The sequence below is a fragment of the Pleurodeles waltl genome, chromosome 9, assembly GCF_031143425.1.
Source record: "Pleurodeles waltl isolate 20211129_DDA chromosome 9, aPleWal1.hap1.20221129, whole genome shotgun sequence".
Classification (NCBI taxonomy): Eukaryota; Metazoa; Chordata; class Amphibia; order Caudata; family Salamandridae; genus Pleurodeles; species Pleurodeles waltl.
Genome location: NC_090448.1, coordinates 958,473,936 through 958,487,625, shown reverse-complemented (window position 1 = coordinate 958,487,625; position 13,690 = coordinate 958,473,936). Strand labels below are relative to the sequence as shown.

The window sequence follows — 13,690 nt, the reverse complement described above, 5'->3', positions numbered from 1 at the left end:
CAAAACCTCTGCCATGTTGACACACAAGGCATACAAATACCTGCCCAGGAGACTAGATGTATCTAAGGACAAGGCTGGCAGACAAGAACGTGCGTTTTACGAATCTTTCCATTCACTTAGACTCTCTGTCCGGGGCAGCTCTTTGGGTTTAGTCAGTTGTTTGATGCCTGCACTACTAAACTCCGTGGGTTGGGATGTGGACTTAGAAAATCTGGGTACCCAGGAGAGAGTCTATGGCACCTTGCACTTGCCTACTGGCTGGGAGAGTGGGCCAAGATCCTGGGTTTTGCCCAGGTGCATACCAGCCCATCGGTCAATGCCTTATAGATGGGCGGAAGAGGTTCCAGACTTGTTTGTGCGTGGTTAAGAACGTCAGTAAGCATATTCATTTTGACCAGTACAGTTGAAAATATGAGGTCCAAGACTTTTGCCAGTCTCCTGATCACTGTCGAAAATGAGGCAGTATCCTCTGTTGCAACAGCCGAGTTCGGTAAGGACAGACCAATGCCCAGGAAGGTGTCTAGACCACTGGTATCCTGTGGGTGTTCAAAATGTCCAACATTATAAGAAGTTTCACTCTGATTATCATCAGCCTGTGGTGTAAAGTCCTGTTTGGAGTGGGTGCAGTGCTGGGGTCTACGTAAGGGATTAGTTTTGGAGTCTGATAAAACTATCTGATCGTGTCCAGCATTGGTGAGGTCGAGTCTGGTGTCGGGATATTAACTGGTGGTGTTGGTACCTGGCACCGCAGTTGTTGCAATGCTGGTGGGGGGGGGGGGGGGCGAGTAGAGACACCTGCAGTCCTCTTCCCTCTGTCCAGGGTGGCTAGGTCAGGCTGAACCAACAAATAGGCAGGTGTGGTCGCAGTTGAGGGAGGTCTGCAGATCAAGGCTGCAAGCTCTGTCTGGAAGTCCACAGTGGGCGAACTCAAGGTGGGCTTCGCTCAGGAGGATTGGGAACCATGCTGTCAGTTGGCAGCTCTAGTGGATTCTTGGAGGCTGAAGCAGCAGGACAGGTCTGTTGCTCTACAAGGGTCGGTGTAGCAGCCAAGTCGATCGTGGTTATCGATTCTCAGGTCAGCAGGCTTCTTGTCCACTCCTTTTGTGTCCAGTGAAGATCTGAGGTCATGGTATCAGGGTGGTACCCTAAATACTCAATTAAGGGTGTTAAGGGGAGTGAGGTTTAGTAGTCAATGGGCTACTTACCCCTGGGGTCACCACGCCCCCTAGATGACCACTTCCTTTGGGGGTCGGCATCACCCTGTCCCAGAATTCCTAATTCCACAGCACACAAGATGATAGAATTTCTAAGGCGGTCTTCTCCATTTTTTAGGCTGGTCACCCTAGAGGTGTGTCCAGCCTGTAAATGCAACATGCCTGCTGCATAGCTAATTTTCCCACCTGTTCCGGTACCAAATGGACCCTGGGGCATTGGGGTCAACATCTCCCTTCCGAGGGAAGCCAGATCTGCAAACCAAGATCGGTTGGGCTGCTTTGAAGCTCCCTAGCGTTGGAATGCAGATTTACAGATAATTCTGTTGGGAGGGGTGTGTTAACACCCCTGTCAAAGTAGGCTTGCTCCTGACCACCAGTGAGCCAAGGGTCTCGAACCTGGCGGCGGGGGATGGGTGTGGGGTGTGAGGAATAAGAAACTAGCCTGTTGGTGGCAGCCTGGTGGAAACCAGTCAGTCAGCACAACAGCAGCAGGTAGATTTTTAGGGGGCACCTCTAAGGTGCCCTCAGGAAGCAGGTATTAAGAAAAAACATCACTGAAATCAGTGAGGGTTTATTAATACGAGATGTTTGATACCAAACATCCACAGGTTCACTGAAGCCATCATTTAGCTGGGGAACTCTTATTGACCAGTGTCAAGTACATGTACTAAAAATGGCTTCCCTGTTCACTAACTATGTCAAAGAATTGACAAACACATTGTAGGGACATATCTGTTCATGCATCTTATGTTCTTGCATGTAACATACTGCACCTTGCCCTAGGGCTGTACGGCCTGCTGTAGGGGTTACTTATGAATATGACAGGCAGGTTCAGGGGACATGGAATGCAAGTGTGTGCTACGTTGTTTTTAAAAAATTTTGAAGCACCTTGTCACACAGCCTGCAGTGGCAGTCTGTGTATGTTTGATGCTGGGTCCCTTACAGTGCCACCAGTTATGCTGCAGCTCTCAGGGCCCCTCTTTAGTACTTATGCCTTAGATACCAGAGGTACCATTTACTAGGAACATATATATTGCTAAAGGCCTGGTCACTTGGGGATGAAGTGACCAGGTGTCTTGCTTTGGGGAAGGAATACTGGCACTGGGGACCTAGTTAGCAGGAACCAAGTGCACTTCAATAAAGTTGCATCAAAAACCCGACAAATAGTGGGGGGTTTCTGCAACCAGGATCCAGTTTCCTACAGACCAGGATGAACGCAGTTGTTTTAAGGGATGACCTGGTGTACAAAGTATTTTTTTTTTTTAAGGGAAATGATATTTGCCCTGTATGACAGGATTTAAATGCCCTGGATTCAGGCAGTGGCGGAAAGAAAGGAACTGACCTCAGCATGCAGAGGGGTGCATATATAGGGACCAGATGCCCTAATCAGGATGAGTCAGATCCATTGCACAGCCACATGATGCCATCTGCTGACCCTCAAAGAAGTGCTTTGAAAGTTTCTAGTTCCAGTTGACACCTGCAGATATTCACAAGGTGAGAAATCTGCAGTTAGAAGTTTCTACCAGAAACAGATATACTGGCTATGTCAACAATGGAAACTGCAATTCACATCCTGACCTGAAGAGTAACTGTGGGAAAGGTGCGCAAGAGGTTATGAAGTGAGAAAGGTGTTGTCAACCAAAACTTCACATTTCTGGTGCTATAATAACATTCAATTTTGGGGATGTGTGAAGAACTCCTAAGAATATAGGGAACATTTCTAACCCTCAAGGATTGATCATCAGTTCTAATAGTGCAGATGTAACAAGAGCTATATTTAAGCAAGACTAAATCTAAACCTCTTGCTGTGATCCATTAAAATAAAACAATCTATTTGTTTGTGCAGAACAATGATCTGTTGTAGTGTAATGATGTGGGTGCAATACCTCTTGTTCCGGTAGGTTTTCAGCAATTTCTCCTTCATCAACAACCTCCCCTCGCTCGTTTTTCTCCCGCTTTATCCGCTGTATTCTCTCCCTCTTCACATTCCCTGCGCTTACCAAAACACTCTTTAAAGCTCGAAGGCCAAAGTCATAATGACTTTGTGAAGAAAGTTGCTCATCACACAGTCTAAAAGATAAAAGTGTTGGTGTAAATTGACTTAAAACAGACTTGTAAGCAGAATTTATTTTTAATGACAAACTTGATAGATTCAAAGTATTTTCATTGGCTAGTGCCATCAAATTTTAAAGCAATAATACAAAGGAAAGAATTTACTGATGTGAGACAGAACGTCTGCATAGGGGTCAATTTAACTACTTTAACCTAAGAAAGATTCTGAGACGTTCCTTATCAACCACATGAACGTGCGATCTGATTAACTATGTACTAGTTCCACTGGGAGGCTAAATAAAATAAATAAAAAGTAAAACATGTATGAAAATGTCACTTACCCAGTGTACATCTGTTCGTGGCATTGGTCGCTGCAGATTCACATGTTGTGTACAGTCCGCCATCTGGTGTTGGGTCGGAGTGTTACAAGTTGTTTTTCTTCGAAGAAGTCTTTCGAGTCACGAGACCGAGGGACTCCTCCTCTTTGCTTCCATTGCGCATGGGTGTCGGCTCCATCTTAGATTGTTTTCCCCGCAGAGGGTGAGGTAGGAGTTGTGTGTGTTAGTAATAGTGCCCATGCAATGGAATGAATAAGTATGTACAAATTAAGGTTAAGTAATATATATATATACACAAATGTACAAATGTTGAAGATAACTTCCAACGGCTACAGGCTCCCGGGGAGGCGGGTGGGCGCATGTGAATCTGCAGCGACCAATGCCACAAACAGATGTACACTGGGTAAGTGACATTTTCAGTTCGATGGCATCTGTTGCTGCAGATACACATGTTGTGCATAGACTAGTAAGCAGTTATCTCCCCAAAAGCGGTGGCTCAGCCTGTAGGAGTGGAAGTAGTCTGAAACAAAGTTCTCAGTACGGCCTGACCTACTGTGGCCTGTTCTGCGGATAGCACGTCTACACAGTAGTGTTTAGTAAATGTGTGAGGCGTGGACCATGTGGCTGCCTTACATATTTCGTGCATTGGAATGTTTCCTAGGAATGCCATGGTAGCGCCTTTTTTTCTGGTTGAGTGTGCCCTAGGTGTAATGGGCAGTTGTCTCTTTGCTTTAAGATAGCAGGTTTGGATGCACTTAACTATCCATCTGGCTATACCTTGTTTTGATATTGGGTTTCCTGTATGAGGTTTTTGAAATGCAATAAACAGTTGTTTTGTTTTCCTAACCTCCTTTGTTCTGTCGATGTAGTACATTAGTGCTCTTTTGACATCTAATGTATGTAGTGCCCTTTCAGCTACTGAGTCTGGCTGTGGGAAGAACACTGGTAACTCTACCGTTTGATTTAAGTGGAACGGTGAAATAACCTTTGGTAGGAATTTAGGATTGGTTCTTAGTACAACCTTATTTTTGTGTATTTGGATAAAAGGTTCTTGTATTGTAAATGCCTGAATTTCACTTACTCTTCTTAGAGATGTGATGGCAATGAGAAATGCAACTTTCCAGGTTAAGAATTGTATTTCGCAAGAATGCATGGGTTCAAAAGGTGGTCCCATGAGTCTTGTCAAGACGATGTTAAGGTTCCATGAAGGAACAGGTGGTGTTCTTGGTGGTATTATTCTTCTTAGGCCTTCCATAAATGCTTTAATGACGGGTATCCTAAACAGTGAAGTTGAATGGGTAATCTGCAGGTATGCAGATATTGCGGCAAGGTGTATTTTAATGGAAGAGAAGGCTAGATTTGACTTTTGTAAGTGTAGTAAGTATCCCACTACATCTTTTGGGGATGCGTGTAATGGATGAACTTGATTATTATGGCAGTAGCAAACAAACCTTTTCTATTTGCTTGCATAGCAGTGTCTAGTGGATGGTCTTCTAGCTTGTTTTATGACTTCCATACATTCTTGAGTGAGGTTTAAATGTCAGAATTCTAGGATTTCAGGAGCCAGATTGCTAGATTGAGCAATGCTGGGTTTGGATGCCTGATCTGCTGTTTGGGTTGTGTTAACAGATCTGGCCTGTTGGGCAATTTGACGTGTGGTACTACTGACAGGTCTAGTAGTGTTGTGTACCAAGGTTGTCTTGCCCATGTTGGTGCTATTAATATGAGTTTGAGTTTTTTTTGACTCAATTTGTTTACTAGATATGGAAGGAGAGGGGGAAAAGCGTATGCAAATTTCCCTGACCAGTTCATCCATAGGGCATTGCCTTGAGACTGTCTGTGTGGGTACCTGGATGCGAAGTTTTGGCATTTTGCGTTCTCTTTTGTTGCAAATAGGTCTATTTGCGGTGTACCCCAAATTTTGAAGTAAGTGTTTAGGATTTGGGGGTGAATCTCCCATTCGTGGACCTGTTGGTGATCTCGAGAGAGATTGTCTGCTAGTTGATTTTGGATCCCTGGAATAAACTGTGCTATTAGGCGAATGTGGTTGTGAATTGCCCATTGCCATATCTTTTGTGCTAGGAGACATAGCTGTGTCGAGTGTGTTCCCCCTTGCTTGTTTAGGTAATACATTGTTGTCATGTTGTCTGTTTTGACAAGAACGTATTTGTGGGTGATGATGGGTTGAAATGCTTTTAGTGCCAGGAATACTGCTAGTAATTCGAGGTGATTTATATGCAGTTTTGTTTGATGTACGTCCCATTGTCCTTGGATGCTGTGGTGATCGAGGTGTGCTCCCCACCCTGTCATGGAAGCATCTGTTGTTATTACGTATTGTGGCACTGGGTCTTGGAACGGCCGCCCTTTGTTTAAATTTGTACTGTTCCACCATAGAAGCGAGATGTATGTTTGGCGGTCTATTAACACCAGATCTAGAAGGTGACCCTGTGCATGTGACCATTGTGATGCTAGGCACTGTTGTAAGGGCCTCATGTGCAGTCTTGCGTTTGGGACAATGGTTATGCATGAGGACATCATGCCTAGGAGTTTTAAAACCACTTTTGCCTGTATTTTTAGTGTTGGATACATGGCCTGTATGACCTTGTGAAAATTTTGAACCCTTTGTGGACTCGGAGTGGCTAATCCTTTTGTTGTGTTGATTATCGCTCCTAAGTAGTGCTGTATTTTGCACGGCACAATGTGTGATTTTGTGTAGTTGAGGGAGAACCCGAGTTTGTAGAGGGTTTGTATGACATACTCTGTGTGTTGTGAACACTTTGTTAGCGAGTTGGTCTTGATTAGCCAATCGTCTAGATACGGGAATACGTGTATTTACTGCCTTCTGATGTGTGCGGCTACTACTGCTAGGCATTTGGTAAATACTCTTGGTGCGGTTGTTATACCGAACGGTAAGACTTTGAATTGATAGTGTATTCCCTTGAATACAAACCTTAGGTATTTCCTGTGCGAAGGATGTATCGGTATGTGGAAATACGCGTCTTTGAGATCTAAGGTTGTCATGTAATCTTGTTGCTTTAGCAGTGGTAACACCTCCTGTAGCGTGACCATGTGAAAGTGGTCTGATTTGATGTAGGTGTTTAGTATTCTGAGATCTAAGATTGGCCTCAGTGTTTTGTCCTTTTTGGGTATTAGAAAGTACAGTGAATAGACTCCTGTGTTTATTTCTGTACATGGTACCAGTTCTATTGCTTCTTTTTGCAGTAGTGCTTGAACTTCTATTTCTAGGAGGTCTAAATGCTGTTTTGACATTTTTTGTGTTTTTGGTGGGATATTTGGAGGGATCTGTAGAAATTCTATGCAATAACCATGTTGGATAATTGCTAAGACCCAAGTGTCTGTTGTTATATCCACCCACGATTGATAAAACTGACTTAGTCTTTCCCCCCCACTGGTGTTATGTGGAGGGGTTGAGTGACTTGTAAGTCACTGTTTGGTTGTTGGGGTTTTGGGGCTTTGAAATTTCCCCCGGTTTCTCGGGAATTGTCCCCCTCTGTACTGGCCCCGAAAACCTCCCCTTTGGTACTGTCCCTGGTAGGTAGACGGTGTTGATTGTGAGGTGCTGGCTTGTGTGGCCTGACCCCGAAACCCCCCTCTGAAGGTTGTTTTACGGAAGGTGCCGAAAGTGCCTCTGCTCTGCGGGGAGTAGAGCGCTCCCATGGCCTTGGCTGTGTCAGTGTCCTTTTTCAGCTTCTCAATCGCCGTGTCAACCTTTGGTCCGAACAATTGTTGTTCGTTGAACGGCATATTGAGTACTGCTTGCTGTATTTCTGGTTTAAAGCCAGATGTGCGTAACCATGCGTGCCTTCTGATGGTTACTGCAGTGTTTATTGTTCTTGCAGCTGTGTCCGCTGCATCCATAGAGGAGCGTATTTGGTTATTGGAGATGTTTTGTCCCTCCTCAACCACTTGTTTTGCCCGCTTTTGAAATTCTTTGGGTAGATGCTCGATGAGATGCTGCATCTCGTCCCAATGGGCTCTGTCATAACGCGCTAAGAGCGCCTGAGAGTTTGCGATGCGCCACTGGCTTGCAGCTTGTACAGCGACTCTTTTCCCAGCTGCGTCGAATTTTCGGCTTTCCTTATCCGGGGGTGGTGCATCGCCCGATGTGTGTGAATTGGCTCTTTTGCGAGCTGCTCCTACCACGACTGAGTCTGGTGGCAGTTGAGAGGTGATATAAGCAGGGTCTGTGGGAGGTGCTTTATATTTTTTCTCTACCCTTGGAGTGATCGCTCTACTCTTGACAGGGTCTTTGAAGATTTGCTTCGCGTGCCTTAGCATTCCTGGAAGCATAGGCAGGCTTTGGTAGTTGCTATGGGTGGAGGAGAGGGTGTTAAAAAGGAAGTCATCCTCGACAGGTTCTGTGTGTAACGACACGTTGTGGAATTCTGCTGCCCTAGCTACCACCTGCGCATACGCTGTGCTGTCCTCGGGTGGTGAGGGCTTGGTAGGGTATGACTCTGGGCTATTGTCTGACACTGGGGCGTTGTATAGGTCCCAAGCATCTTGGCTCATGGTGGTGTGAGCCGGTGAATGTGACGGAGTTTGTGCCGGTGATATCTGAGTTACAGGTGGAGGAGAGGGTGGCGGAGTTGCTTTCTTTGCCACCTTTGCTTGTGGTGTCAGTTGTTCAGTTTGGAACTCTAGTCTCCTTTTTCTCTTGATTGGTGGGAGAGTGCTAATCTTCCCTGTTCCACTCTGGATGAAGATCCTCTTTTGTGTATGGTCTACATCAGTAGTCTGTAACTCCTCTTCAAACCTGTGTTTACGCATTTGAGGGGACAATGATTGTTCCTCTGAATATGAGCCGGTAGTGGGTTCGGTTGCTGGTTGTTTTGGCACCGAAACTGTGTCTTTTTTTGTTTTCGGCTCCGAGGTGAATCTCTTCTTTTTCGGAGTCGAGCCTTCTCGGCGTCGATCATCCTCGGTGCCGCTGTCTCTGCGTCGAGCAGCGTCGGCTCCGCTTTCTCAGCGTCTATCTTTTTCGGCAACACTTTCTCGGTCCCGAGAATGTTGCGTGCCTGTGTCTCGACCCGAGTCGGACGATCTGGGCACCAGTTCGGCCTTTTTCGGTGCCGATGGACGGTCACCTTTATGGGTTGAGCCATGGCCAGTTGGCAGTGGCGTCCCCTGGGCCTTGTCTGTTTTCTTGTGCTGTGTGCTTTTCGACGTCTTACTCACAGTTTCCTCGACGTCGAATTCATCCGAGTCCGATTCATGGATGGAGAAGGCTTCCTCCTCTTCTCCTTGTTCCTCGAACTCTCGGTGTTCTGTCGGCGTGGACGCCATCTGTAGTCTTCTGGCTCGACGGTCACGGAGCGTTTTTCGGGATCGGAACGCACGACAGGCCTCACAAGTTTCTTCTTTGTGCTCGGGTGACAGGCACAAGTTACAGACCAAATGTTAGTCCGTATATGGATATTTATTGTGGCATTTAGGACAGAATCGGAACGGGGTCCGTTCCATCGGTGTCGATGTTACACGCGGTCGGGCCGACCAGGCCCCGACGGGGGATCGAAATTAACCCAAAGGGCTACCGGAGCTCTTCACGATTCGGTGTCGATTCTAACTATCCCGATCCCGAGCGAAACAATACCGACGTAGTTTTTCGAAGTTTTGACTATCTTTCCGTCCCGAAACCCGGAGCGAAAAGGAACACGTCCGAACCCGAGGGCGGAAAAAAAACAATCTAAGATGGAGCCGACGCCCATGCGCAATGGAAGCAAAGAGGAGGAGTCCCTCGGTCTCGTGACTCGAAAGACTTCTTCGAAGAAAAACAACTTGTAACACTCCGACCCAACACCAGATGGCGGACTGTGCACAACATGTGTATCTGCAGCAACAGATGCCATCGAACAGGTTGTTTCCTAATCAAAAATACCTATACGGTTTAGTCCCCTTTACCTGCTATGTTATTAGTCAGGCTTAGGTTTCAAGACACCAATCGGAAACAATGCAATACTGTTCATTCCGTCCCTATCCCTTCAATAGGCAAAAAAATGATTTTTGCTCATCATTACAAAAATCCTCGAATTTTAAAACACTTTTAAATTGATGTGAATATCATGTATAAAGGACTCTACATACGTTTTCTTTTCCTTCATGTGGGGAAAAAAATAATAGATATATTACACAATTATTTTATGTAGCACTTACTAATAGAGCACAGACCGTAATGTAGCAGAGTACTCAACCAAATACAACAAACAAAACGAGATCTGAACCCATATTTTGGTTTGCCACAGAAGACAAAACTTTAATCTAATAGAACATGCATTTAAGTAAAGATGGCATTCTACAGTTCCATGATCCCTCAATAATCCCTACGAGTCTGACACTCAATTTGAATATTGGCCCACTGAACCTACACTTCAATCAAAAGTATGAGAAGGTTATCAAGCTAGGAACAACTTTCTCCACCTGAGAGAGTACGAACTACATTGATGACATCATCTTGCCCTACCCACTATATACAAGCAAACATAGTGTAACCACAGTTTTTATTCATGGTTATCCGTCATAGATTAACATATTTTTAAATTTTCCCATTCAGACTACGAATTTTAAGATTTTCATGCTAACGTTTGGAAACATAAGCATTAAAGCATCAATTTAATATAGGAGCTCATCCACTAATTTCCAGACCTGTCATACAAAGCCGGTGAGGTGACTTGACCAAAAACCCCAATCCCATAATCAGATTATATAGCCTGCTAAATTTAGAACATGCTTCACCAGACAGGAGGGTAGATCAGACGATTAACTATGGAACATTTCAATGCTGAAAAATTCCAAGTACAATAAATTAACTTTGTCATCTCTAGATCCTTCTTACTTGTGTGTGCAGCAAACTAAGTATCAAAACAAAGTGCAGAATAACAGGAGCAAGGCAGACACCACAAAATAGGAGCTGCAACATAGCCTTGCCCCTGGACTACACATCCTAGTAGTAAAGGTTGGCAAAGGAGTCCAGCTAATGGTGAATTGTTGGTTGCAAATGTTCCATTACAGTTGCCCGGAGGGTCACTATTGGTGTCACTATCCCCATTAGGAAAGGTACTGACAAATGTATGGCCTCCTTACTGCCCAGCAAGTAGGTCATGAATGGTTTATCATCATATGAGAGAAGCCTTGTATAGGTGTACATTGCTTTGAAGTGGAGTTTCAGACTGAAAACCTTCTAAAAAACGATATATATATATATATATATATAACTACAAATGCTTGTAGATCTCCTTTCAATCTGAAAACATCACACAACTCCATAAATGTACTTGAGGAATACTTGCAAAAGCAAGTACTGTAAGAAGCCACCTTCAGGGAAACCTTCCATGAACCTTACTGGCCAGCATACTCTGGTAGCAAAATGAGGTGGATGACCTACTATATTTAACTAAATTACTTTTTTAATGTAGCCCCAACATTTACTGAGAACTTCCAACTTGAAAGATGCAGTACTAGGGAAGAACTAGCTTTGAATTGGCTACATGAAATAACTTCAGTCATCAACAGAACACCAACAATTAACAACACGTCTATACAAAAAGACACCAAATCCTACATCCATAGATTCTCTGGGAAGGAACCAGAAAACATGGGTACATGGTATTCATACTCACTTAAAGAATGGCACTATCTTGTTTGCAAGCACTTCTGCAGTACGGAAGCCCTGGGAATACAGCATGACCTGAGCAATCAACTGACGGTCTGGCTTTGTCATTGCCAAGCTCCTGAATAACTTCTTCAGATTGTCGGGCAGGTTGGATCTTCCAGCGTAACCAGGATTCATGGTGATGAAGATCGCCATGTCAGGACTCACTTTCACTTGTTTGTTCAACAGTTCACATGTTATTGTAAAATCTGAAATTAAGATACATAATATGATAATTTATAAATATGCACTAGTATAAACATAGTGTAATATTGTGGGACATTATTATGTATATTAAGTTATGGAAATCAATTAGTGACTGTTTAAAGGCTTATCAAAAAGGTGGGTTCAAGATTTGTAAACAAGTAGAACAAGTTACTTACCTTCGATAACAAATTAACTGGTAGAAACTTTATCTAGCTGCAGATTCCTTACATTAGAATTCCCTGGCGTCGGCTTTGAATCTGGAATTTTAAAGGTGAGCAGTACCCTACGCGCGCCGTCAGTGTCATTGGCGCTATCTAGGACATCACGGTTGTCTAGATAGATGTCGCCTCGGTGCACGTACGTCAGTTCTTTTCCCACAACTTTCCACACCAGAAGCGCAGTCATGGAAGAACTAACAGTTATGGATTTTATATTTTTCACTTGACTGTGAAGTAAAAATTCTTACATGCCTTTAAGAAAGGCAAAAAACGCCAAAAAACATATATACATAATGATATATATGTATAAAAATATCCACCGAGCGGGGAGGCTGGGGGAAGGGGGTGTAAGGAATCTGCAGCTAGATAGAGTCTCTACCAGATAATTCGTTAACGAAGGCAAGTAACTTGTTCATCTGAGAGAGACTTCGAGCTGCAGATTCCTTACATTAGAATAGATACTCAAGCTATAACCCATGGTGGCGGGTCTGAAGGATATATTTTTATACTAGAAAGTCCTGCAGGACTGAGCGGGCAAAATGCCCCTCTCTGCTAACCTGGCTATCCAGGCAGTAGTGTCTTGCAAACGTGTGCAAGGAAGCCCACGTTGCCGACTGACAGAAGTTCAACACGGGTACCCCACGAGCTGACGTAGTGGTAGCAGCTTTCCAACTGGTACAGTGAGCTCTCAAGCCCTCTGGAGGCTGCTTCTTGGCCAAAGCGTAGCAGATCTTTATACAGAGAACGACCCAGGCGAAATTGACCGTTTCTGTACTGCCCGACCCTTCTTTGCACCAACGTACCCCACAAAGAGTTGGTCATCCACCTGAACTCTTTTGTGCGGTCAAGGTAGAACGAGGGATGCGGTGGTGCAAAGAAGGTGGGCAGGGTGATATTTTGACCCAGATGGAAAGGGAACACCACCTTGGGGAGGAAAGATGCATGAGTTCTTAAAACTACCTTGTCAGGCTTTATTGTGAGATACGATGGCTTTGAAGATAAAGCCTGCAGCTCACTCACTCTCCTGGCAGATGTAATTGCCACCAAAAGGCTGTTTTAATAGTGAGCAGCTGGAGAGCACAGTTATACAAGGGCTCGAAAGGAGCACACATTAGGAAGGTAAAACAAGATTAAGATCCCACTGGGGCATGACGAAAGGCACAGGTGGGAACAAATGCACAAGCCTCTTCAAAAATCTTTGTACTATAGGAGACAAACAAAGATGGCTGATCGGGCAAGCGTAAGAAAGCTGATAAGGCAGCAAGATAGCCCTTAAGGGTTCCTAAGGAGGAACCCTGTTAGGCTAGAGATAGAATAAACAAAAGGATATTAGAAAGAGAAGAAGAAAGAGGATCAACAGACCTCTCAGTACAATATGAAACAAAATTGACTTAGTACAGGCACGCCTGTCTGCCAGAATGACATCACAGACTTCGGAAGGGAGGAGGTAAACCATCAACTGTCGCCACTCAACCTCCACGCATGAAGCCACAAAGTTGATAGGTTCGGGTGGAGAACTTACCCCTGCTACTGCGACAGAAGATCCTCCCGAAGAGGCAGCCTGATTGGAGGACTGATGCTCTGTAGGAAGTTGGCTCTGTATATATTATTTCAAAGTAAGAAATAGTGTTCACAGAGTCCAAGGGTTCCCCTCAGAGGTAAGACAGTGGCAAAATTAAATAATTTTAATTCTCTATTTTGTGGTAGTGTGGTCGAGCAGTAGGCTTATCAGAGGGTAGTGTTAAGCATTTGTTGTACCCACACAGGCAATAAATGAGGAACACACACTCAAAGACAATTCCAGGCCAATAGGTTTTTATATAGAAAAATATATTTTCTTAATTTATTTTCAGAACCCCAAGTTCAATATTTGAAGTAAATATTTAAAATGCAAGGTATTTTACAGGTAAGTTAGGAACTTTGAATTAGAGCAATAACATATACAGTTTTTGTTAAAGTGGCAATAAGCTATTTTAAAAGTAGACACTGTAA

At 44.3% G+C, this 13,690-nt stretch overlaps 1 protein-coding gene across 2 annotated transcripts in view; it reads right to left on the bottom strand.

The window, feature by feature from the left end:
* The window catches only part of DYNC1H1 (dynein cytoplasmic 1 heavy chain 1), a 916,572-nt gene that overhangs the window by 658,154 nt on the left and 244,728 nt on the right, over positions 1-13,690 (bottom strand). For both annotated transcript variants that reach the window (XM_069208347.1, XM_069208346.1), the window contains exons 30-31: positions 11,242-11,482; positions 3,101-3,284 (exon numbers count right to left, since the gene is read on the bottom strand). In XM_069208347.1, the coding sequence (XP_069064448.1) occupies positions 3,101-3,284; positions 11,242-11,482 (425 nt within the window). The remainder of the gene's footprint in view (positions 1-3,100; positions 3,285-11,241; positions 11,483-13,690) is intronic.